The following is a 27,412-nucleotide window of genomic DNA, read 5'->3' on the forward strand; positions in this document are numbered from 1 at the left end:
AGCACTCTATGCCTATACTCCTCAAATGTAATTGAGTGTGTCTAACTAATCGTATTTTATTTTCACATGTTTGAAAAAGGGATTGGTGCTCAACTAGCCACTTCAGTAACATACTGCTGTAGCCTACATATCCTCCAGCACTGATGCACAACAGAGTGTTGCGTGTGTGCATTCCTGCTATTGTGAACCAATCCACCAACCTGTCCACATGTCAAAGCGTCCTTTAGCAAGACACTGAATCCCAAACGGCTCATACTTAAGACTTAAGACACACACACACACACAATCACACGCACACAAAAAAATGCACACTCTAAATACACTCTAGCCACACTCCATTAAGTACCTCAGTTGTGTTTTGAGTTCATTGAAGCGCGGCCTCTTGCTGGGATCGTACGACCAACACTTTGTCATCAAGCTGTAGAGAGTAGGAGGGCACTGCGGGGGCATAGCCAGTCGCTCGCCGTTCTCTATCCTGCCAATGACGTCGTTGTTCTTCACACCCTGGAAAGGCTTGATGCCGAACATTAGGATCTCCCACATACAGACGCCTGTGGAAAGACAGAAAAACATAAACACTTACTCACTACGAGGCAGCCATCTATTGGCTCTTTAATGCTGCAAAGGCAGAGAGAAAAGAGTAAAGTAGAAGCAAATTAAAACTTACTGCTCCAGCACAAAACATTAGGACAAAACTGACATATAAATGAAGAAAGAAAACTTAACTTACCAAACATCCAGACGTCACTGGCTGTGGTAAATCGTCTGAAGTTGATGGATTCTGGAGCCATCCATTTAATAGGAAGTTTACCTTTAGATGCTGGAAAACAGGGATCAGGAGAATGTATTACACTCAGTTGATGTCAGGCCCATGAATAATGATGGTGCCTTCCTCCATGTGTTATGACAGACCAAAGGAGGAGGAGACGGTGAAGTGAGCATTCATGGGAACCCTGTGCGTTTACAGAGGTGTTATGTTTACCTTTGTAATAAGAGCTATCTTCCATGTATCGTGACAACCCAAAGTCCCCCAGCTTCACGCAGTCGACTGTAGACACCAACACGTTCCGCGCTGCAATGTCCCTGTGGTGGACAAAAGCAAATGAGACGAAGTCTTGGACACTTATTCTGATAATTTATTCATTTATTCTGTGAAGCTCTTGACTGAACGCTTGTCACAGGAGGTAATAACTTAAATCTCTCATGTACTTTCCAGAAAAAAAAGCACGAAAACATGGATAGCATCCCTCATTAAGCCATTTGGATAAGTCAGCATGTTTATGTGAAGTTAGACATTTTTTTCTTTTATGTCTCCATTTTTTTAAGCAGGACATACACTTTTCATTATAATGCTTCAAGTAGATGGAAACACCAGGCTGTGGTTTACAGAAAAAAAACCTACTGAGAATAAAATTAATATTCTTTAATGTCCAACTGCCCCAGATAATTCTATGTGATAATTTGGTCACAATAATTATTTGGTCAATCAATCCACTAATTAATATTCATGTTATTTTGCTCTGGCCTATTCAGAACTGTATAATTTTCTTGTATTTTGGGGTTTTGGGAGACCCCAATGCATACCTGTGTACAAAGCGTTTGCTCTCCAGATATGCCAGTGCCGTGCTGAGCTGGTATGAATACAAGATGAGACTGGCCAAGTCTAGACTGTACTTCCTCACCTGGAGAAACGACCGTAACTATGGAGAACCGGGAGAAAAAAATCACAGAGAAAAAGGATATGAAGGAGAGAGCAACGATTTTAACCATGAAAAAACAAGGAGAGAAATGGTGAGAGAAGTCAGGAAAAGCGAGTGAGACAAGGAGAAAGTTATTTAAAAAGTTCAATAAAACAAACTGCCAGTCATCACAGCTGATGATGCTTCTCTAAAACAAAACGAGCTGCTGACTATGTGTCATAAACACTCAAAATTATTAAAAAAAAGAATGATTTGAAGATTTTTAAGTCAATTAAAAAAAAAGTACTTTACAAGAGTCTCTATTATAACTTGGACAAGGTTTTAAACACATACACACACCCATGTAAACTAACAGATACACTCTTATACTAATTCTGATCACCTCTCCCAGGGTGCAGAGCTCCATGATGATCCAGACTGGATTCTCAGTGATGACTCCCATCAGCTTCACTATGTGGGGGTGGTCGAACTGACGCATGGTCACTGCAGGGAAAGACAAGAGGGACGAAGGTCAGTTCGCAGGTTTTCCTTACAAAGGCTCATTCTGCAAATTCTTGAGAGTGGATGACTGAGTAACGAGAAACTTACATGCTTCTTGGAGAAACTTTTCCCTGACGCTGTCCGACGTTGAGTTCTTACACGTCTTCACTGCCACCGACAGGGCTGGGTTCTCCTGCAAGCGACAGATCCAAGCAAACAACATGATGAGCATCATAACGGAAACATCTACATTCAGCACGTTCACTGTCTGCTCGCAACTCAGGAAACTCAACGATTAAGATTTCTGACTTTGAATAAGAGCCTATTAAAAGTATACTTAGAATATGTTTGTGTACGACCTATTGAAATTAAATTATGAGCTGTATGTATATCATAGCTCTTGAGTGGCAAGCCCATCTCGTCATTTTCCTCTGTTACAACGGTACTGTATCTGTGCAGTTATTGTGATGTGAGCTCAAGTTCAGTTTATTGTTTTTCATCTAGCTTCAAAGTGACTTTGCAGAGAGACAAAAGAGGTGAGCAAGTGACTGCATTGATTACACACACAAGTATCTGCTAGACAGAAGTAGCAGAATTGTTTTTGCGTTTAAATGTAAGACAATGAGCCACATCTTGTATCTTTCATGTGTGTGAATGTGTAAAAGCTGCAATATTAGCATGGATGTGAATTTCTTCCACCTGTCAACCCTTTTACATGTAAAGAATCGTCTGGAGTAGGATATTTTAATCCAATTATTCACACCTAAAGCTACTTTAAATCGACAGCTACAGAGGTTAAACACTTAGGTGTGAGACAGAGACTGCATACCGGGCTGATATAGACTCCTTGGTGGACGTCTCCGAACTGACCCTCACCGATGCAGCGTCCCAACTCAATGCGATCCCGCTGAATCTCATAGTCCCGTGCTGGATAAACAATATGCATATACATGAAAGCACACACATGCACACACACATACACAGAGAGACCCACACAAGTGACGACAAACAGAGTAGAGCTTCAGATCAAAAACACATATTACTGCCCACACATACAATTCTTTAGTCAGGCATTTACCAAGCTTGTCAGAGTGCTTCACAGTGTGCAGGGTTTGGTTCAATCTGACATTAATGTTAGAAAATGTACAACTGATTCTGTGCATTATCAACTTTTGAAAAAAAATTCTAGAAAATGTATACAAACAAGACATAATTACTATTTAAAGGAGATGCAACAAACATTTCAGACCCAACTACACACAGCGAAACTTAATTTCACATGTGCAACATCATGTGTTGCCACCTTTGGTCAGAGATATCTGAAACAGTATAATTTCAATTTAATTATGCTGAATTTCCATATTAAAATAATTAAACCACCTTCCTACTCTGACAAGCTCAGCTTTGTAGCAATCAGCATAGCTCAATGTCAACAGCATGCAACAACAGCATCAGCAAACCACAGCCAGACATGCCATGTAACACAGACGAACAACAGCTAGTAGCACTCAATGCCTATATGAACATGAATTTCTACATTAAATCAAACGCAGTATGGATAAAGTCAGGTGGATTGTGGCAGGAATTCAAAGCTCACAAGATAAAGGACAAGCGTTTTTTCCTTGATTTTGTTATTATAGTCGGTCAATTGTCTTCGTCTGTGAAAAGCTGGCTGTTGACAGGCTCATAGTTTGCTTTGCCTGGCATGGCACTGTTGACCTGACTTTGTCCATGTAATGTAAACATATGAATATAGCATACAATGGTGCTATAAGTTTACAGGACAAATTTTCCTTTATACTGTTGTTACTGTGAAATCCTAAAATGTTAATAGCACATGCGCGACCTTTAGAGACAACTATTCTGGGCAACAAAATGCCTGTAGTGGGAATGGGACGAAATGTGGTTGCAACATACAGTCACAAAATGTATAGTTGGCCATGATTAATGCCTGCGCCCTCTGCCACTAAATGTCGCCCACGTAACCCAATCTTAAAAAAATCAATCATGGTTAACAATGGAATGGGACTACCCTGTTTGTTAGTGGTTTGGGTTAGTGAGTATATATATGTATCTATTTAAACCCTTCACTCTCATGGCACTTCCTCCTCCGGGCCAAAGTTGTAAATAAGTACATGCTGAGTCAACTTGCCTGGTTATAGGATATATAAAATCTTTTTTTACCATGTAGTTGTTACCCTGAACAGTAACATGGGTTTTAACAGCTTGCATTATGCATCAAGTCAAAAGGTATTGATCTTTACAATCGTGGAGCTGGATGCCTATTTTTTTTAACATTAAAGAACACTCCGAGATCCTTGTCCAACAACTGGGGCTCAGCTCTGAGGTGACATCAAGTCAGCCCCAAAACTGGCAGCACATCTCACATCAACAGAGGGGGGTCAAAACAACAGGGTACAGATACAGAAATAAATTCAGGATTTTATTTTACAGTTGCAAGCAAACGTAAAATAAGGGTCACAGCAACCACCAAATCAAATTGCCATCACAATACAACCAGACTCATGGGAGCCAGTCATTACCTTGATCTAGTCCATAGTATTCTGGGAAAATGGGTTAGTGATAGGAGACAGAAATAACTAGCTGTGAGTACAGAGATCCATAAATTGTTACTGCAGTTTTTATTATTATATATGTTACTTTAATTGGCATGATTGTTGGTATGACAGTGATGCAGTTAAGTTAGAGGTACTGTATGTCAGGGACGCTACAGGTATTACCAAGTGTCCCTTATCATATAAAATAAGGATATCTAAAGCTGCTCGCTGCTTTTTGTCTGATAAAGGTTCATTTTTGATTTGTAGACACAAAGAGACAAAGAAAGACACAATCACAAACACCTCTGGCTGGAAAATTCATAAAAAGTTTGTTTTATGACTCAACCTATGCAACAAAGGGACCTCTTTTAAACATGCTGTTTATTACAACCAAAACAGACACTAAAACACTCAACATACTAGTAATAGCTTGGATACAGTAATGACATACCTATCTATCTATTTCTGCTCACATTTGTCCACAGGACTATGTGGAAAGTTATCATTTATGGATGAATGGTTGAATGGAACAACATGTGGCAACATTTTAAGGCAGTTTAAATGAGTAGTTCTGTCAGTAAGATTCTTTTCACTTTACACCAGAGCTCTATTTCCCATTAAGGTGGCATCACCCATCTCCACTGCCTCTAAATGTTGCCTCTGTAGCATCACCACTTTGTGTTATAGTGAGCTTAATGTGAACAACAGTTGTAAGCCTGAACAGGCTCTACTCAGCAGCAACAGCAGCACAGCAGGCCCTCGTCATGTTTTCTCTTGCATTTAATTCCCATTTTCAGGTAATAATGCAGAGGCATCCTACAGTAGTCTTAAGGCCAGATAAACCTCTACATTGATGTAACTGTCAAGCTGAACATGCATCATCCTAATGATGATTATCGGGACACAGAGCCATTTGAAAAATGTTTAATGTAACGTAAACATCGCGGTGAGCTAATGTGTCAAAGCAGTCTGAGGAAGCTACGATTCTCATTCAACCTTGTGACATCTCACTAAAACAAATATAGACCTCAGGCCTATTAATATACAGACAGTAGGTGGTTTCCCCTTTTATACGAGATTGTGACCACGGAAAATGTAGATTCATTCAAACTTCTGTCATTATTTAGCTGGCTATTCTTTTACCAAGAAATCCAAAAACGGATTTATTCAAAGATGTAATCTGAACAGATCTTTAATCAAGCCTGATATAACATTAAATCCATCTGTACAGTGGAGTGTGTCTCATTTGCCACAAACAGATAAAATTTTTTTCACATTCCACTATACAATAATCGGGGTCTCACATGTCTAGTTAACAATGGCCATAAGTTAATTACATAATATACTGTCACACACACACACACACACACACACACACACACACACACACACACATCCACTAAAGACCTTTAATCTTCGCTCTATCATCCAACCAATACTTGCAAACACAGGTGCACAAAGACACCCATCACTCTGTCTCTCTACTGTCTCCAATAGCTGCCTACCACGTTTCTGTGCATGTGTGTGTCTCCTTACTTGAAGGCATGGTATAAGTATCCTCCTCGTCTATGATCTCAGCATAGTCATCTGTTTCTGTAGATGCAGAGCAAAGTGGGGAAAAAAGAGTAGAGAAATATTAAATCTCAGTTGACGACACCCAAATGAGAAAGTGTTGACAATAAGCTCACATTAAAAGCTCCACTTTGATAAAAGAAGCTGGACAGCATTCAAATTATTTAAGAGGTTAGCTTCTTTTACGTAACACAAACCGTTATCAATACAAAATGATTTGCATAATCTGGATTTAAAAGAAATGCTGAAATTATAACCCTTTTCATTGCAATAAAATCAGATCAAACACTTTGAGAATTAAACAAGTAAATTCACTGCATACAAGTCTAGAAGCTGAACACACCTTTACAGACAAAAAAGGGTGAAACTGCCAACAGCAACAACAGAAACACACCATCATCAGACAGAAGTACCTTTCCAAAAGACTGTCACCATACCCGAATCCAAACACATGCACGACAACTGAAATTTTCATGTACTATGAAACAGCTGCACACGAGGAATGTTAGACAGAAGAGACAATAGGGAGGTGGAGAGAGAGAGAGAGAGAGACAGAGAAACAGAGGAAGGGGAGGGATGGAAAGGTTCGTTCTTTCCACAGAAACAAGTTGAAGAAAAACAGGTTGAGTCATGGATAAGGCTGAAACAGTTACAGGCAGATACAGAGGGGGATACTGTGCGTGCATATGGATAAAAGTAGACACAGAGCAGGAATTCTACTCAGTTACTAATTCAGGACGGTTAATAGAAAGAATGTTGTTTACCATCGCCACTAGTGTGACCTGCAGAGCACATGCGGCATGAAACACACACAGAGTGGGACAGAGAGGGAAAGAGGCATTAGTTTTACTGGTACATACAGGAATAAGGGCACAGACATTGTTCAATGATACCACAGTATATTCAAGGTAATTCTCATTTAATACTGCATTAGTGCGAGTTAGTCAGAGGTCAGTAGACAGTCAGGGCAGAGGCAGAGTGACAGTGACTAAAGCTCTCCATGAGGACATCTGTCGAGACAAGGACTCTTCACTCAGCACACAGATGAGGCTTTATAGGGGAAACAGGGTACGCACACATATCTATGAGGCCTTTATCTAACTCTTAGCAGTCACTGTCGTCCATGACATTTAGAGCAGCAGGCAGACAGACAAACTGTATCAACGGGGGAGACACAGACCAACAGGCAAGGAGAAAAACGAGACAGTGATTCATACCTGAGACACAAACAGCTCTGGTCCGTACTCCGTCCATCCGTTTTTCCATCCGCCTCTCATGATTTGAAACTCTGGACGAGAGAAGAGAAAATCATGTTTCAAGCAAAGCATTTTTGGTTTCATTAACCTAAACTAGTGTGTTCTGAATGAGCTTCTAGTCACAGCTACGAAGATGGCAGTGCAACAAGAGGAATGGAGGATCCTTCCACATCCAGACATTATAAAATAAAGAACACAAAACACTGTTTTATAACCAACATTATAGTCACTGTATGGGCATTTGAAGGAATTTTGTCATCAAGTTTAAGACGATTCTCAGGATTTGAGCCATAGACTGAAAAACAGAGTACTATTGTTGGCACTGGATAAAAGCTGCTTTAGGTTGGCAGAATAAAAAGACAAAAACCACAAAATAACGACTGCTTAAGACAACAAAGTTGTGTTGGTAAAAGGAACCAAATTGGATGGTGTTTTTTTAATGCATGATGATACCTCTTATATGTCTTACAGGAAAAATGACACCTCATTTTTCCTTGATAACAAAACTGAGACAAACAGAGTTTGTAGACTTACTTGGGGATGGAAGGCAGAGCTCTGTCCCCCTCTGCAGAGACAAAATAAACACATGAATTAGTCGCAAAAGAGACTGGCCTCATGTTAAAGCTACAGGACTGTAACCATTTCTTTGTAACCATAGCTATTTTTAGAAAAGATTAACTAAACGCAGGCTTGTGATTCAAAGTGACAAAGCTTAGAGCCTCATCAGCCTCAATCAGACATGGCTGACAGCAATTTCAGGCCTGAATATTATTTGTAGTAAAAGTTAATGATGACTTCAATCATCATTTAGTGGTAAACAACTGCACAACAACTACTATAATGCTGCAAAAGACCCCAAAATTTTAACATTGAGTGTATACCGAAAACAAAATAAAGAGCAGTTGTGTGTCTTACCTTTGTGGACTCTGACAATAAAAGAGTGAGTAGCCGAGGAGACGAGCCGACAGTAGCCGTCAATCAAGTCAGCCATGTTTTCTGCTGTAGTCAGCAATGCCGTGGTGACTGTGAGGGGCTACACGCACACGAACACATGCACACACACACACAGACACACACACACAGAGATTAGTACAAGAGTGGGACAGAGAGTTTCTTCACAGTGACACAATGAGCGCTTTATTGCGGATAACGTCTTCTACTAGTGCACATGTGCGCACACGCACGCACACACACACACAGTAGTAGTGATGCACACATGCTTTTTTTTTCTTTTGTATGCAAACATACACCCACCCTCGACAGACACACTCACTCTGACACTCAAGTGCAGATGGCAACACCCACTTTTACCCTCCCATGTGCTGTTTCCCTCTTTCCCTACAGTCTTTTCTTGAAGATTGTGTGTTAATACATCTTAAAATACAATGTTTACTAAGCAGAAACTTTTTCCCGTGTGTTACACATGCAGACAATGTAACTGGGAAATAGGAGCAAAATAACAACTGGATGAAAGAATTTGTGCCTAATATAATTTCAAATTAATGTGTTTTGGATGGGATTACAGGCACTGAGTTGCATCTTAAACTTCCCTCAACTCTATGTCAATCAATGCTTGAGCAGTTATTTATGTTTTAAATAAGTAATGGTTCACTAAGACCACCTTACAATAGGAAAGCTAAGGGAATTGTATGAAAGGTGTGTGCGGGTTTTTTTTGTTTTGTTTTTTTTACCTCTGGAGCTCCTGCTACGTTGAGCTGCAGCATGCCTTTCCTGTCCTTCTCTTCCAAAGCAGAGTACTGAATGGACTGAACCTGGTTGAAGTTAGCTAAGTGTGTAGGCTGTAGAGACAAAAACAGACACGCAAAAATATTTAAAAAAACGTATAACATGGAAACGATCTTTACAACGAGCTGTAGTTTATTTGTCATGTCATCAGCTAGCCATGTACTTCTATTGTATTGTAACAGTAATTACAGTCTTTCCACACTGAACACTAGAAAAACATTGTCATCAAGAGTGAATTTTAATGTGGTTATATAGGCCCAACAGGACAAGCGCTGATACATTTTCATGCAATGATGAACTTATTAAATTAATTGCTGACATTTTGACAGGCAGTCTGTCCTCATTAAGTTGAAATTTGGTAACTCAATTTAAGCAGTTACAGGCATGCAGCTGTTTCCCATATTTTGAGTTGTCACTGCAGCAAGCAGCTGTGTAGATCTCCTAATCGCAGCACCTGGTGATCACACATACTGTATGGCTTTTTCTAGCTCATGTCTGTTGAAAATAGACGAGGTGAGAATATCTGTCCACCAGTAGAGGGCAGTATGGAGAACTGCCACTCTGGCCTTCCAGTTAAAAACATGAAGCATGTAGTTGTGTCTTCTTAATTCAAAAAAATATTGACTTGATCATTTTGAAACAGCCACACTTTCACTGACAACTAAGAGTGCAAAGTTAAACCTTGTGAGATGAGTTGTCTATGTGCATTACTCACCGTTGAGCCTTTATCTGTGAGGTAGCTGATCCCTTCCTCTGGTCCAATTGCTAACTCTACTGATATTACCCAACTAGACTAGAGAGGGAGACAGAAAGACAGCACGGCATTGAAATTGATGTCACATTTCATTATATCATCTGCTTTATAAACTAAACATAGTACTGGCAGAAATTCAATATTGATAGCATAAAACAATTTTAATGTTCTCATCTGTTTTCACTACTTTTGACATTACATGCCATCTAGAGCAGAGGAAGGTTTGCATTATTTAAGCTGATGACATTGATAATGCATTGCTGTAGAGAAAAGTATAACAACAGCAATGTATTCATAATAAGCAGGACAAATGTAAAAACTACAATTGCTAACCTTGCCTTGTATGGTTCTGGCAAGCCATTTAAATTAAATAATGACAGTTTTCTACACAAAGCACGCTAAATAGGCTAACAGCCCCCTGACTTAGTATGAATTGTCAGGTATGGAAAATGTATGAATGGACTTCTTGTCTTCATGACATGAGTGTTGTCCTACCCCCAAAGCACATTTGAAGCACTCTTTGTCGAAGCGGTAGATGGGAGAGAGTATCTCAAAGAACTTGTGGATGCTCTGCTCATCATTGAGGTTAGCAAACTGTTTAAAGGTCTGCTGGATCTGCTTACGAAGAGTCTTCGCCTGATACACAGGAGGTGGAGAGAAAAAAAAAAAGTTTCCAAGGGTTAAGTCTTTCTGGAAGACAGTTGGTTCAGAGCCAAGAAATGTGTAGGAGACAACTGACAAGGCACACTGTGAGTGACAACAGGAGGTTTAACTTCATTCCAGACAATCAGATTATCAGACATTCAGCCAGACATCCACTCAGTCATCAAGTTGGTCTCCCTGCCAGTCTGCCGCCTGCTCAGTCAAACAGCCATTAGCTCATACAGCAGACTAAGCGGGACTAGGACTCCCACAGATATTTCTGACACTCTCACTTCTGTTCTGGCGATGGATCTTAAATGGGAGAACCTGGCCTGTTAGCCGGGGAGATGAAAGGGGCTAACTTTGTTTCAGTGGTTAAGCCTCACCTTGAGGGAGTCCAGCAGGCTTTTGGGGAAGAACCTTCTCAAACCAACGTCTTTCCTGAGAATAACAACATCACAACATTTATCTTTGAATAGTTGATATATATTTGTTAAAAAACATTAGAGGCAATATGGTTTACAGTGTGGGCCAAATAACATCTTACTCTAGTAGTTCATAATTGGATTTCTTATCCAGGGCGTTTCCTGGCATCTCTCTGAAGAACCTCCTGTATAATTAAAAGAAAATATATACAGTTTGTTAACACAGAATTAAATGGTTATCGCTTAATATTGTGGAAAACTTCCTGATATAAGCAATCACTAACAGTCAAGAACCTGTTTGAGGCCATAAGTACAAATCATTGGCCCTGTTTATATTAACGTGCATCTTGGTGATCTAATCACAAGTGGACAGCTCTAAGTACGTCAGTTAGCGCCTTGCATGAGGAATATCTCCAAATACATTTCAGGTATCATCTGTGATTGAATCAAATAAACAAGTACCAAATGCGGACAAATAGACAAAAATGTTTTTTGTACAAAGAAAGAAAAAACGTCATGTTTAACATTTGCCAAATTTACAAGAAGGCCCAAATAATGAAGAATTTGTCAGAGGCAACATTTAATAAAGTTTATAAATATTTGTTTTTACTTGATTACCCACAAAATATTCACATACACAAAATAAAATAATGTGGATATATGCAGCCCAGACCACCTGAATGTTGTCTAAATAATCGCATCTCAGCACACCCTCAATGCATGTTGGGTGCATTCACGTTTGCACTTACAACCATCTACTAGTGATCAGATTATCCAAGGTGCATGTCTTACCAGGTGGAAACAGGGCCATTGCGGCATAATAACTAAAATGTGTGTGTGTTTCGCACCTAATTTCCAAACAGCCAAGCTTCAAAGCAACATCTTGATCCACCTGATCAGCTATATGTTGCATGTAGTCACTCTTGACCTGGAGAAACACAGTATGACAACACAGCTTTTATATAACAATATTACTGTAAAGTAACGTAAATGTGCAGGCTTATACAGCAGTCCAGCGAAGAGTAGAGTGAAGTCTGTCATACTTTTAATCATTTAAAACAAAAACACATTTTTCCATTTTGTACTTTTCTGTCTCCTATGGTTGTTGCCTCACCTGGTGATAGAGGTAGTTGAAAGAGGGTTTGTCTTCAGAAAAATGGCTGAGGTAACCTTTAGGAAGGTACCGCATCCGCAACTCATACCTGAGAATGACAGAGACAATTTGGTTAAATAATCATACAGTCAGTGCTCACACCCACACTGAGAAGAAAACAACCTGTAGCATCCAAATTCAAAGCCTGTCTGAGGCATAGAGACAGAAGGAGCATGCTTACTCATATATGTACAGCTGACGCGTTCACAGACCTCGATACATTTTAAAGCCTCCACTCTGGCCCAGTTTGGGGTATACAAGAAAATGAAAGGTAATCTCAATATCAAAAAATAGATGCTTTTACATAAAAATACAGTTTTCGTCTGAACACCTAGGACGCACATTTATATAAGTAATGGAGTGTTATTCGTAATATTTCAAAAAGTTGGATACAACTTTACAATATGACAGAAAATGCACATCATATTGAGTGATATGAAAAATAATTAGAATTACCACTCGTGGTTATATGCTTCCCACAACCCGTCCAGCTGCAGTTTACATGTCTGGCCACACTCAAATATCTGGTAAAAACTTTGAAGGAATTTAATAAAAACACTTTTTTGTATTTTTTGGCAAAATGGCAGTTATTCCTATATTGACATGTATTATTCCAGTAAATCATTCTCCGTGAGCAACATGCTGTCTGCACTTAGAGACTATTTTGCAGAGAAACACAGAGGACTGACAGAGAGCTTCATCACATGGTGCAACAACAATCACCTGAAGCTAAATTTCAGCTAAACCAATGTTTATATGGGTGCTGCTGTAAAGAAGCTACGAATTGTCAAATTTTGATGCTTCACACACGTCTTCGACCCGGCAGCACAGAAGATCTATATGATAACCACAGTTTCAAGGTGGACACCCAAGATTAGTGTCACCAATTCAGTCCATAGAACGGATGGACTGATGGAACCACAACATAATGCCTCTGGGTATGTCTGTTGCCGGCATAAAGTCATAAAGAAAAACTGGGGGAATTTCAATCAGGACCTATTCAAGACTTAAATACCAAACATTATGTTGTGTTAGTGAATACCACATAACACCAAAGTTAACTGAATCACAATTATGGTAGTGCACATAACATGTTCCTGGTTAGAAAAAAAAATTAATAATAATATGATGTAAAAAATAATGATGATGTTGAAAGATGAAGATGATGTTGGTGTATGTCTTCCAAAACCTTTATAAAAAATCTGGCTGTTTTTAATGTCATGACACAGCTCTACTACACATGAGTTTTGCTGCATGGAGCCAGAAACTGAGGAGTTTCTTGTGCTTGCTCATTCTTCTTGCTCTACCTTCACAGTAAGGTTAATATACATGTTAGCTACATCATAGCACCTTGGAGCAATAGATTCTATATCTTACTCAAAGACAGCTGAGCAGGTTGGCTTGAAACCAAGTCATGAATGTGGAAGATGTCCTTTCTACTCATATTGCTGTCTGATGGCACAGTAAGACGTGATTTCCTGTTTTGCTGACAGTGAACTTATGGAGAGTGATAACCTTGTAATACCGTACAGCATAATGACATCCCTGCTGTTACACTTGCAAGTTAACTGTGTCACAGATGTACCCAGATGGGCCATCATTGTTTACGGTGACATATTACTTTATGACTGACATACTGCAGTGACTACGGTGGAGCAGAAATGGGTCAGGAGAGTAGTGGGCTCCGAGCTGCTGTGATGCTACAGGCCTGTAGTTAGTTAACAAAGGAAATCAAGGCTGAAGACAAAATGAATAAAACATGCTTGTTCTATAATGAATGAACCAAAAAGGAGAGTGTGAGAAGAGAGAAAACGATGCGTCTTAGAGAGAAGAGAGAGCTGGATGAAACAGAAAGCACAGATGTAAGAGAAAGAGGGATGGAGAGAAAGATCAAAGTGAAAAAGAGCGACTTGGAGCGCACGAGACAGAATGCGAGAGAGCATGCGAGGGAGCAAGAGAAGAGTGAGGTAGAGTCAGTCCATCCCCTGGGCTACTTCTGCTGTTCTAACAATAGCTTGGCAGCAGCAGAAGCTCCTGTGGGCTTGCAGCTCTGTCGCCCTCCGAGGCAGAGCTGCAACAACTTGCAGAGCTGCTCTGGCTGCATGTTAGCAGCGTGAAAGACTCATTCATTTTGAAATCATTTCAATTTTAATGACTTTGGGTGCAAAACGTCAACTGCAGGACAATGGAGTGAATTGTAAGGAGAGCTGTTAACAGTATCAACTGCAGAATGCTATGTGCCAGCGCTGTTTAAATGTAGGTTGAAAACTTGCAGAGCTGCTTTCAAATCGAACAGATAAATAAGATAAATGCTTTCATCACACAGAGCAGATCATCCCTCATGGCTACTGCATCAAATAAAGGGGAAGAATAAGGCTCCATAAATTTTAGTTTAATAATGGGCAACAAATAATACCTGCAAGAACGACTCATTGCATGCTAGTCATGCACTTGTGCAATGAAGTCAAGTACGTAAATGCCAGACAGTAAACCTTTTTATTAATTTTGGCTATTAACTCCTCTGGATTCACAAGAGGCAGATATAGTATGGATGAATGAGGAAACGCGTTATATGGGGACTTTTAAATCTTAAGAAAATTAAGACAGGGACAGAGGCAAAAGGGATCAATATTAAATGCTTTGTAGTAATAGTTTTACCTCTTGTCTACTGTAGTTCACATAAGTATGTTTCAGGTCAGGTACTTTCAATGGGACCACACATCATGTAGCTGTAGCTTGTAAGGTAGGCTTAATAAAATACTGGTTTGTAGCTTTAACAAGTGTGGCATCTAAACAGTTTAACAGGGCATTTGTAAAGACGAAAAGTTTGGCATAAAGACTTGCCTCTTGTCCTCTTCTGAGGAGGATAAACCAATGTTATGTTACTGATCTGCTGTTTGAAAGCACAACATTAAGTAAAACCAGCATTATCAACCCACTGCTACCTAAACTACAGGTGGAGGCATTGTCGGCCGTAAGTGAGCACTGATGGTCACTGCTCTCTGATCTGAGCTCAGTGTCCATGTATACATTAATATTACTCTCGCTCATGGAAAACATGAAATAAGGGAAGACATGCGGAGTGGGAGCACACAAGTGAACATGAAATGTTGAATCTTGTTGCAATTCTACCTCCACTCCTCCTGGGGGTGCTGCTTCTCGTATTTCTCCCTGACGTGAGACACGCCCAAATCAGGGTGTAACCAATGGAGTGCATCAGAGTGCAGATGGGTCAGACGGAGGCCCAGCGAGGACACACAGCGCAATTTGTGGATCTCCGCTATCTTCTGGATAACACCCTGTTGAAACAAGTGGAGGGAAGAACAAAGAAAAAAAAGTGATAATCAGGGAAATTATGACAATGGAGGGCTTGAAATAAAAGGAATGTTTGTGTGTCTTACCCTGATGTCTGTAGCATCTCCGTGCCTGATGTTACTAGCCCAGGTGCATGGCTCGCTGTTTGTCTCGAAGTAATGGAAGATCTTCAAAACCCGGTCCATGGAGCCTGGGGGCCGCTCAAGGCCTCCAGCAGAGCCGCTGGTACCAACACCAGTACCACTGGGCATCCCAGAACGGGATTTAACCCCACAACCACTCGCTGCGGAGTGATTGTGGTTGGGTTCCAAGTAGGAAGACGATGCCATGCCTGACTCCGATGCTCCTGCTGGGGCTAACTGGGCGTCATATTCTAAAAAAGAGAGAGGGACAAAGAAAGAGGACAGAGCTCAATATGTGACTTCATAGTTTAAGCAACCTGGAATTGGCATGTCTTGTATCCTCCCAGGAAATATCTTTAATGACCTGATTTTGTGAAAGGAGCATTACACAGTGGAGGAGATAAAAATCAATGGGTTGGAAAAAGGCGATTAGGCAATGTAAATAAAACTGCTTCATCGACCCTTTTTAACACACTGCTGAAAGAACAGTTAAAATACCCACTCAAGCAATCTCTCAGTCACCACCAGTCTGTTGTTCAGACTACCCTTTATACACTTGTCATGACCCGAAACGCACTACATTAATAGTCATAAAAATATAGAGGAGAACTTGTGCAGGACTAACCCAGCAGATACAATAAAACTGTGATAATATCACAGCAGCACTGAGACAATCTACTGTAAACTGCAGAAAGAGATCAGGGAGATTTACATGTGCCTGTTTATGTATATAAAAAAGATCAATTCAAATAAATAAAAATCCCAGCTGCTGGGGAACACTGTGGTCAAATTGGACAGCCAACTGTTAAGTCAACCAGGCAGTCAGTCTATTCAAGCAGTTTAACAGTCAAACACCAGTCAGTCAGTCTTAATGACATTTTCTTAATGATGAGCTGACAGGAAAACATACAGAATCACAACAATGTCTAATGCGGAAAAGGACAAACGAATTCAGCCCACAGTTAAATTCTTACTCCTAGAAGAAACAACTACATCTTGCTTCACATTCACTCTATTACGACAGTACGAGGCTACAGCAGGAATTACACCGCAGCACTTAACAAAGCAGACATTTGCAATCTACCAGAACCGAGCAAACACAAGCACAAACCACTTTCACACGTTCTTCCTTTTTTTGTCTTTGACTCTCAATTTAACCTATTTTAGCCTTTTTAGGTTTGTTTCTTTGCCCCCACCTTTCTACTGTAGGTTCATCTTCAAGCATCTTATCCTTGTGTGAGACACACACTCTGCTGCTTCCTGCATCATGCTGTCACTTCCTGGTTATCCCTGCAGGGTTTGTTGAGTCATCATCACTGCAGTGACTGGTTTCAGCTGAATTCTGGCTATCATGTGGTGACAAAGGAGACGCAAATGACTGCAACAGAAGTGTAAGGGAGGACATCATGTATCTGATAACTTGACTCAGCATTCTCTTTTAAGAACTTGCTGTATCAATGGTGTGTCTATAGAGAGGCAATGCACCAGTTTTCCTTTTTGGGGTCTTTACTGTCATGACTGTTATAACACGAAAGCCTCTCACACATTCATATCACTATGATATAATACAAATAGATAATTATTATATTATCATGTTATTACACTTGTCTTGGTATTAATTAACTCTATATGAATCAACCATCTATTATTGCAGTCCTTCTACATACATGCTTTGTAGATTTTTTGTTACATTGTCTTGTAAATCAGATATTTTTTCTTTTTGTTTGGCTTCTAGAGCACAGGAAGATTCTCATTGGATTGAAGTACTGACTTGTTTTTAATGTTTTTGTGCCTTTTGTACCTTTTTTCACCTTTTTTCTCACCTGTTAAGTTTAAGAAACAGCAAAAATGAGATTAGTTGGGTTTTAGCTAAAATAAGGTGTATTCTGAAAAGAATGGAGGCAAAGAATTAATGTGTTTTTCTGGTTCAGCAGATGAAGTGTGAAAGAAGGGAGCTCAGACTGTAGCTGCGAGGAGTAGAGGTTCAGTGTATAATGGTCACAGACAGGGCCACATGCAGTCCATACTCAACAGACCCTAAAGGCTTTAATACAACAGATTAGCCAAGATCAGATTACAAATGTCCCTCTTACAGTATTACTATCATCATCCAATTAAAATGATACCACTGTGGCTATGATACTGCTGGATTATAAAGTGGCTTGTTACAATCCCTAAAAAGTGCTCTGCTGCTATAATTCCACTCTCTCATTGACACAATAACGATACCAGCTGCCTTGCTAAAAACTACCATCTCTGTCTATCTGCTAAAAATTAAATGAACACATTAAAAGCTACAACTTGTAATATTATACTGCATAAAAAACAAATGTATGAGTGAAGTTTATTTATTTATAACCACTGTTAATTTAATGGCTGCATAGGTTTAAAGCTATCTGAATAGGCAGAGACAGACTGGCTCTGTGTATTTCCTGAACTAGACTTCACATTTCTGACCATGTTTGTTGATATAGCATTATCTCCTGGCCCTGTTGTCATTTCAATTAACTGTTTACTGTGTGAGAGCAGACTTTGGTGGATACCAGAATCATGACATCGGAATATTTTGTTGTTTCTTCTAAATAGTGTAACAGAAAAAATGAACACATACTGTACACTAATGTGTTGCCTCAACAACAAATGTCATGGCATATTTTTTAGATCCAGTACACCAGTTTTTGCTGTACAACTGGGGGTGAATGATAACTTTTATTTCAGGAAAGAACATGCTATGTGGAAAACACTGTCCAGAATGTGAGTTGTGACACAGCTGCACAACATCCCCTCAGTTGTTAAAACAGCGCCTCCCTTTTATAATATCCAGCATTCATGCCTTGTCTCAGAGGGGCAAAATAAAAAATGTATTGGGGACATTATTTTGACTTCAACTCGTTTTTTAAAATAGAAGCCGTTGAACCAGAGGAGCTATAGAGTCACAAACCACAGTCAGCCATCTGCTGCTGCTCGCTCGCTCAGTCAGTAATCAGATTAGATATTAAGCACCAACATGTACCACTGCATACACTGACACAAAACACAATAGTGACACAGAATCTCACAAATGTATGCTTAACCTACATACGACATACTGTTTGATGAAATCCTATTAGAGAAGTAGGCATACCTATATTTCCATTGGCGCACGTATACAGCTACTTCATGCTACAAATACAGTTACATCACACAACAACACAACACTAGGAAAGGGGGTAGGTTAACCTGTTTTATAGTAGCATTTAAAGCTACCAACCAGTATGTGACTAAATCAAAAAATCCGTAATGCATTCAGGGTTATGCTGAAGAAAATACTCATGATAAATGAATAATAACTTAAGTCAGTTGCTTTTCTTATTTGTGTCTGACAGACAATTGGAAAGAGGCTATTTTGTGTGTGTGTGTGCCAGCAAAACACCTGAAATTGTTATAAATAGATGTCATTGACATGGTGGGCATATAGCTACTGGTCTAAGCAATTTGTGGTACAGATCAATGTTTTCGGCAATCGGATACTTTTCGGGTTTTCATATTATCCAGCATGGAAAAATCTGACACCTGGGACTTTTCAAGTTGGCTGACATAGCATTTTTTGTACATTATGCCATCAAAACAAACAATTACAAAGGCTGCAAAAGCCATTGTTCTTAGTCCAGGCTGTCCATTAGCTGTCTGACTGTATAACTTGCAACATTAGATCTGGGGTCCGACAAAATATAGAATTCATAGTACATAAATTATGATCTTAACATAGGTGCACTATACAAGCCTGGAAAAATGAAACCATTTCTCCCTGCACCAATTTCTACTCACCATAACTGCACTAAATCCCCACATTCATGCCCTCACACATTCAAATGGAGAAAAGGAATCAAATCAACTAGGCCATGCAGGCAGCCAGGAGGGGAGCAGGCGGCTGCCAGGCCCACCACCCCCTCTCTCAGTGGGGCTCCAGTGACTGACACTCAGCCTGTTAAACCACAGTAGGCTGGAGTTGAGCTCTGTCCCGTAGCAGCAGCAGAAGGATGGTTTATCTCCTCGTCTAACTAGTATCTGGGTTACTGGGGTTAGCACAATCCTCAGGGAGCCTAGGCCTCTCTGTCTTTTTTACTCTCCTTTCTCTTCCTATTTTCCTCAGTTGTTCATTCTTCACTTTTATCTCTGTCTCTATGTCTTTCTTTCCAAAGCCTTCATCTTTTCCTTTTCCTTTCAGCCAAATCTCCTGTATCCTCATTTCTCCATCCTCTCTCCCTCATCTACAACTGTTTTCTTCTCCCCCTCTCTTAATCTCCCTGTCGCTCATCTCACATACTCACAGTCCTTTTAGTTCCTGCCTTCACATCTCCATTTGATCCTCCTGTCCTATTGAACCACCTCTCTTCCTTCCACCCTCTCGTCTTTCTCTCATCCTCAAACAATTTCCTCTGCCCTCCCCCTCCCCCAGACCATATACCCTCTCTTCCATCTTCTGCCAAGGATGCGCATTATCTATACCAGGGGACAGGGAAGAAAAAGCTTGAAGTCTATGCATTGGTTGTATATTTAGTTAAATGTGTGACTGTCCACTACTGGTCTAAATGTAATTTCCATATAAACAAAACATTTTTCTATGGTGTGTCAAAACAAAAACCAGAACAGTGTGTGTGTGTGTGTGTGTGTGTGTGTGTGTGTGTGTTCTGTTTCAGTGACATCAGAGCTACCAGAGAAAACTTATAACCACCATCTCCCCACACACTCTTATTCATCACCCTAATTACAGCTCAGTACAACTGTAACCAAAATGGCTAATGAACTGATAACAATTCACAGCTGTAGTTCAATTACTTTTTCAGACAAAAGTGCGAACCAAAGCAAAAGCCTCAGATTCACACTGCCGTATTACATCAAAACAAGTGCTGCAAAAATGAAGCTACATGGACTAACAATTAACTCATTCATTGGTCTGCTACATGGACCTGTGACAGGTGGTCAAGCAGCCCTTTTTTCATTCTCCAGTGCTTACGAAGAGCTCACAGAAGCTGGTTATGAGGACAGAATTTAGGTGTCTTGTGACGTACTGTGATATTGTTACAATCTAAACCTCTCCCAAAGCCCAGAGTGATATGAAATACACAAATCTGTCTAAATCAGACTGCATGAGTCTATAAACATAGAACACGTAAAATGAAATCCAAGCAGCCTGATGAAATACTGAGTGTTAGTGCAGAACAAGAAGATGCTTTCAAGCAGAGTGAGAGATGGAAACGAGCATGCAATTCATGAGGATGAACTGACTAATATACATATATTTAATTGTAAATAATGATACCAAGGTGGGGAAAGATGCATGTTTATATTTGAAGAACAATGATATGGATTTAATACTACGCAGTTGTGAATCATAAGGCTTTAGTTAAATTCAGTGCTGATACTACACAAAAGCGCATCCAACTACACACTGTATTTGTGAGGACACACATCTGCAGTCAGTTTGTATGTGCTGTGGTTGCATCAATACACTTATTAGTACATACTTGGTAGGGGGTGCTGTGCATAGATGCAGGCCCCCTTGCTCCAGCAGAGAGGGATGCAGCCGCTGTTCTCCATTTGTTTCGAAGGGGGGCAATTTAAGGTCTGGCCACGGGGCCCAGATGAAACTGCTGGGCCCCAAAAACAGCATAGAGACGAGGACTACGACTGGCTCCTAACCTGGCTTTTCACAACTGTGAAACACTTCCTGGTGTATATAAATCTGAATAAGCCAAGCAAGGAAGCAAACAGAGATATCCTAAAATATCCTAAAAAGAGTGAAAAAATGAAGAAAAAAAACCAACTCGGCTTTCATTGGTTAAAGTGGTGATAATATCCATTGTGCAAGTTTTAGCCACCTCACAAGATAACTTCAGGAAACACAAAAGAAAAAAAAAATCAATCAAAACTGGTGTCCCAGGGCTGCCAGTAACTCCAGTAAAGCCGAGAGCCCAGCAAGCGGAAATAGAGGATGTCAAATATCCTATGTGCTGTAAAATCTGATGACAAAGCAAGTATCCTCACAGGAGGCAGAAAATATACCGGTGTGGGGCTATGCTCTAGCAGCCACCACACTCAACATCTATCATCAGGGTCCAAGTCCAGCTGACTGAGATGCCGTGAATAACACACATCCACAGTGACCGAGCACGAAAGAATCTATCCAAGTCAATGTTAATCTGGAAGTCGGACCTCTTTCTGCAACAAATGGAAGACGATTAAAACTGAGAAGTACAGCATCTGGTAAAAAATCCAAGCTTCTGATCACAAGACTGCGAGTCACTCTCCGAAAGCTTGCTGAAACATCATATTGCTTCAGGACTTAAGGGAGTGGCTTCGGTTCCAGGTCTCAGTAACCAGTCCGCCCAATGCATGTCATGACCTTTAACCCAGCAAAACCAAGTTTACCATTGTGCAATGTGGCATGTAATGATCCCCGTGAGGAACTTCATTTTTCGCTCCTTCAAGTCAGGGAGATAGAGCCCTTTTGGGTGGAGAGGATTCAGGAAGAAGCTTGAGGACACTTAAGCAGGGTGTTCACTTCCCAAAACAAACTTTCAAGCCTGGCTTCTTTGGTTGTGGGATGATTTCTCTACCCATTAGGCCATCCTGCGGTCCAATAAATCCTCACAAATGATAAAACTCAGGTCTTCGGTGCAGAGCTGCTGATCCAATTAATCAGCCCTTGATGTGAAATTCAAAGAAGGCGGCTTCCCTGCAGCCATAAATGTTAAGTCACAGGGTTTGGCAACGCATGTCAAACATCCAGGTTACAAAACAACACTGACATCCTTTGCTGGGAAAGTAACACTCCATATAATCACATCAAAGCATCATTCTCCAAGACAGGTGGTAGTTTTGTTCTGTAAATCCAGCAATGTTGTCCAGAGGAGATGGCAAGACAGATGAGAGAAGGAAGAAAAGAGAAACTGGCATCAGTGAAGAAGAGATGAAAATGTAGGGCAAAGCGGGACGTAGAGAAATGGAGCAGAGTGAGATAGAGGTAGATGAGAGTGACCGACACAGAAGGGAAAATGCAGAGCAAGACAGGGAAAGACAGAAGAAGAAAGAGGAAGAGACTAAAGTGAAGTTGAATAAGAACAGAATGACCAAAAGGAAAGACGGAATTAAAAGACAAAATGAATTAGAATGTGAAAGGGGAAGAAATACAGAGAGCGGGGTGAAGAGAAAAAGCAGAGGAACCCAAGGGAGAAGCCGAGCCTCACATCCTCCAAAGCTTTCCCACAATGCTCGGAGCCTGCAGAAGTTAATCAGGTCAAAGCAGGTGTCTGATGTCAGACACAGACATAAAGTGACAGAGACCTGAAGGGAAAGGTGGAGCTAAAAGTCAAGAACAATAAAAGTCAAGTGATGTGAAGCCAGGCAGGACGGGACGAGAGTAGGACCATGAAGAAAAAATGATGTTGCAGGAGTGGGTTGGAGGAAAAAAAATTGATGCAGTAAATCTGTTTTGAAGTCAGTCAGCTGTGTGGTGTTCAGTTTGGCTTCTGAAGGCTTTCCTCTGGAGCAGCGGAAGAGCAACTAGATCACAACATCATTACCAACCTTGCACACACACACACACACACACACACAGCCGCAGCCAAACACACGCGCAGAAACAGTATATCCAGCGCAATCCTTGAGCAGTCGAAATGAGTGCACCAAAGAGACTGTGGAGTGAGAGAGTATGTGTGGAAGCTAGAGAGGGTGTACGTATACAAGAGTGCATGCGGCTGAGCATGCGTGTGCCGAGTGTTTCTCCTCTGCTGTGTTTTCTGTATAGGCTGCTGTGAGCACGCTGTGAAAAAGCTGCTCCGCTCATTAACAGGCAGAGTCAGGGAGGGAGAGGGTGTGTGTGTGTGTGAGTGTGTGTGTGGGTGGGTGTGTGTGGGTGTGTGTGTAGGACAGAGAAGGAGAAAGACAGGAGGAGGAAGAAAGCGAAATATAAATATTGTAATTGAGACTTGATGCAGTGGAAAGTAGTCAAGTTGATTGCATGGTACTATAAATATTCTAATAGGGCCACAGTCTTAATCAACACTCTAAGTTTAATAAACAGACCCTCACATTAACACACAAACCCAACACAAACACACACAAAGTTTTACCAGGATTATAGCTTAGCCACTGAAAACATACATTCCACTCTTTGACCCATTACAAGAGTAGTTTCCCTCTGTATTTCTTCTCATTATCCGTCCCCCTCGTCTGTCTGTCTGTCTGTCTCTCTGTGCTGCCCTCAGCTGGTCTCTACTGCCCTCTGTCCTCACTCTGTCTCTCTTCCTCCCTAACATATTTCACCTGCTCCTGCCGCATGCCAGCTCTTCACTGGCAATAAAGCACTCTGACATTCAATCCCTCAAATGTGCCAAAGGTCTAGATGATCGTGAACACTTTTTTGCTAAGCATGCAGCTGCAAAAAACTGACAACAACCACATTGAAAGTATCTAATCTTTAATATAAAGACAACATGCCTGTCACAGAATGAAATGAATGACACATAGAAGCATTTTCTGATCTAAAGCGGCCATCAACAGGAAGATCATTTGTCAGTGTCTTTGAAACCTGTTACAAATCACTGTTGACAAATACACCAGTTTCATGATGTGACAAAGCTATGGCTAACATCACCTGACTTGCCCTTTTGCTGTGGTCATAATTACCACTAGAGGGCTTTGTTCATTGAACATAAACATGTCATTTTGGGCCATTTGCTGAAACAACTGACGCTGTTGTTCTTCAGTCTCGACAAGAAACATGTGTAACTAAATGCTAGGATGCATGATATAAACACAATTTACTGTTTCAACAACAAACAATGACCAATTTAATGTTTGTGTGCTGAACTCACTGCAAAGAAAATACATAATCAACACAGTTCTTATTTTCAATTGATTATACACACTGCCATATTCTGCCAATAGACCCCCTAAACCTTACACATCTTTTAATGCAAAACTACTGACAACAATTAACAGTGTTGTACGGCTAAAATTAAGACAAGAGCTAAAGCCTCAAGGTTGCATGCCACTGTCAACCAGTCAAGTTATTGCTATCTTGACATCTATGTTTCCAGAGAATAGTTTTCGGTAAGAAACATGCAAACTTCACTTAGAGACTATTTTTCCAGAGGAGTACAGAGGACTGATGGAGAGCTTCATCACATGGTGCAACAACAATCACCTAAAGCTCATCATCATCATCAGCAAAACAAATGAGCTTGTGGTGGACTACAATGCTTCAAATATGGATGTTGCTGAAAAGAAGCAACACATTGTAAGCACAGCACAGAATATCTATACAATCAGCACAGTTTCAAGGTGGACACACAAGATTAGTGTCACCAATTCAGTATCTGACCAAATGTGAAATATGGTCACAATCTCCCCTTCTGTTCCTGAGTTAGGGCGCTGAATAATGGCCAGAAAAGTGTTTCTGAGCATTATGATGTCACACTGAAGTTGACGTTTGACCTTTTGGATATAAAATCATCATTTTATCCTAGGAGACACTTGTGTGAAATGCTGTTATAATTAGCATATGAATTCTCGAGTTATGATCAAAAATGTGTTTTGTGAGGTCATAGTGACCTTTGAACACCAAACTCTAATTGATTCATCTTTAAGTTGGAGGGGACATTTGTGCCAGATGTAATGAAATTCCCTCCAGGTGTTCCTCAGATATCGTGTTCACAAGAACGGTGTGGACAGATCAGATGTACTGACAATGCAAAAGCATATCACCGCCAACATGGAGACATAAAACCTGTTTTAAAATGCAAGCTACCATGGAAAAATGAGATTGGTAACAAACTTAAAAGAAATTGTTTAAAAGCTGAGTGAAGATGGAGGTAAAGTAAACTCCAGATCTACGATAATATTTTGTGCCTTCACCTTTCAGAATAAAATAGGGCGCTGAGGAAATGCCAGACATGCTCACTTCTCTGAACTCATAAATAGGAACCAAAACAATCCTAGGTTCCTTTTAACGACTTCAGACTCTGATAAATCCTACTTCTTCATGCAACACTGATTTTTTTTCTCAGATACAAAGTGGAGCAAATTTTCAGCTTACTTCTGAGATAAGATATCAACAATGAATGAATATGAATGAATACTAATCAGACCAGGTTGTGTCATGACTTTGACAGCCTATAACACTTTCAATATACTTGGTCTCTGAGTTAAAAAACCTATACGAGCTTGCCCTATAACTATCTCGTTTTTTGAAACTGTTTTTACTTTGAGTCAGGTTTCAGAGCCCACCCAGCACAGAGACTGCATTGATTAAAGTGGTGAAATGACAAAAGAATTAATACAAACTAAAATAAGCTTTTGTCCTAGTTCTCCTAGACATCAGTGCGGCTTTTGATACCATCGACCATGATATCCTATTGCACAGACTTGAAAAGTGGGTTGCTCTCCCAGGAATGGTTCTAAGGTTCTTTGTCACCCTCGGTGACCTGTAATCAGAGACAAGAGATATAACCTATGGGGTCCCTCAAGGTTCTAGTTTAGGTCTTTTTTAGCCTCTATGTCAGTGATTGTCAGCTGCCAGCCCGTGGGCTACATTAGGCACACCAAAGCTTCCCATTTGGCTGGTCGAATATCTATGAAGTTCGAAAATGCGTGCATCTAATGTTTCTCACCAGTGGAGGAGGCCCAGTCCTGAGACTCAAAGTCGATTGCCTTACCAAACCCCTGTAAAAAGACAAAAACTTCCTAGTGCCCCCATTCTACAGAATAGGATTACTCTCCAACTCCATCCTCTCTACTCTCTGTGGACCCACCATCAAACCACTTGGCTCCCATAGAGGAGTTTTTTTTGTTGACATAAGGACTCATTCATTGGTAGTTAAGCAGTAGTAGTAAGCCTCTAGCCAATTGTGGCCCCCTTCTCTGGAACAGTCTGCATGTGGATCTGAGGAAGAAATGTTAAGATGTCTCTTTTTAGTCTGGTTTATATTTAAGGTGTCAGGCCATTTTCCGCCTTAGTTTTAAGTCTTAATCATTGAATCTATAATAATCTATAATTTTGTTTTTACTAATTGTGTATGCTGTTTTAATCTTGCTTTGTGAAGTACTTTGGGCTCCATGTTTTGTATGAAAGGTGCTATATAAATAATGTTGAGTTGAGGTGAGCCATATATTGGGCTCAGCACCAGTACAGCATGCACTCTATGACCAGGCGTCATAATACGTCTTCATGTTAAATGACAGAAAGAGCAACATAAAATGATCAGGACAAAATAAATTCAGTCTTTAGGTTATTTAGGAAATTGAGAATTCATATTGTGATTTGCTATTTTTTTTTTTTATCTTAGTTTTTATTTCAGTTGCATTCAGAATATATATACAAAATCACATACATCATATCTGCCATTTTTTCCCTTTTTTTTCCCCTCAAAATTTTACAACTTAGTGCTTATAGGGGCATGGTAACAATTCCGAAATAAAAATGAGGGCAGAGCTATAGTGACAGAATGAAAAAATAATACATGAAATAGAACAGAATGGGATAGACAAAATACAATAAAATAAAAATAGAATAAAAAAAATGATATATAGATATCAGATCAATAATATAGATCAAATGGGTTCCTCACTATAACAGTATACCCATTGCAGGGCTCCACCTTCTAGTGAATATATCTTCTTAAGTCTCAGGGAGTATGTTATTTGT

At 40.2% G+C, this 27,412-nt stretch overlaps 1 protein-coding gene across 14 annotated transcripts in view; it reads right to left on the reverse strand.

Moving 5' to 3' along the window:
* LOC121609972 (focal adhesion kinase 1-like) overlaps positions 1-27,412 on the reverse strand; it is a 64,655-nt gene that overhangs the window by 25,749 nt on the left and 11,494 nt on the right. For 5 of the 14 annotated variants that reach the window (XM_041941821.1, XM_041941820.1, XM_041941819.1 and 2 more), the window contains exons 3-24: positions 15,688-15,974; positions 15,419-15,585; positions 12,248-12,335; positions 11,982-12,061; positions 11,256-11,318; positions 11,095-11,149; positions 10,562-10,702; positions 10,028-10,105; positions 9,258-9,365; positions 8,482-8,599; positions 8,101-8,131; positions 7,528-7,598; positions 7,075-7,092; positions 6,275-6,331; positions 4,724-4,744; positions 3,010-3,107; positions 2,289-2,373; positions 2,083-2,183; positions 1,585-1,700; positions 983-1,083; positions 731-820; positions 347-551 (exon numbers count right to left, since the gene is read on the reverse strand). In XM_041941821.1, coding sequence (XP_041797755.1) covers positions 347-551; positions 731-820; positions 983-1,083; positions 1,585-1,700; positions 2,083-2,183; positions 2,289-2,373; positions 3,010-3,107; positions 4,724-4,744; positions 6,275-6,331; positions 7,075-7,092; positions 7,528-7,598; positions 8,101-8,131; positions 8,482-8,599; positions 9,258-9,365; positions 10,028-10,105; positions 10,562-10,702; positions 11,095-11,149; positions 11,256-11,318; positions 11,982-12,061; positions 12,248-12,335; positions 15,419-15,585; positions 15,688-15,930 — 2,135 coding nt within the window. In that variant the 5' untranslated portion in view covers positions 15,931-15,974. The remainder of the gene's footprint in view (positions 1-346; positions 552-730; positions 821-982; positions 1,084-1,584; positions 1,701-2,082; positions 2,184-2,288; positions 2,374-3,009; positions 3,108-4,723; positions 4,745-6,274; positions 6,332-7,074; positions 7,093-7,527; positions 7,599-8,100; positions 8,132-8,481; positions 8,600-9,257; positions 9,366-10,027; positions 10,106-10,561; positions 10,703-11,094; positions 11,150-11,255; positions 11,319-11,981; positions 12,062-12,247; positions 12,336-15,418; positions 15,586-15,687; positions 15,975-27,412) is intronic. The other 9 variants (XM_041941828.1, XM_041941827.1, XM_041941823.1 and 6 more) reach the window with 3 other exon arrangements.

Source organism: Chelmon rostratus, chromosome 8 (assembly GCF_017976325.1).
Source record: "Chelmon rostratus isolate fCheRos1 chromosome 8, fCheRos1.pri, whole genome shotgun sequence".
Taxonomy (NCBI): Eukaryota; Metazoa; Chordata; class Actinopteri; order Chaetodontiformes; family Chaetodontidae; genus Chelmon; species Chelmon rostratus.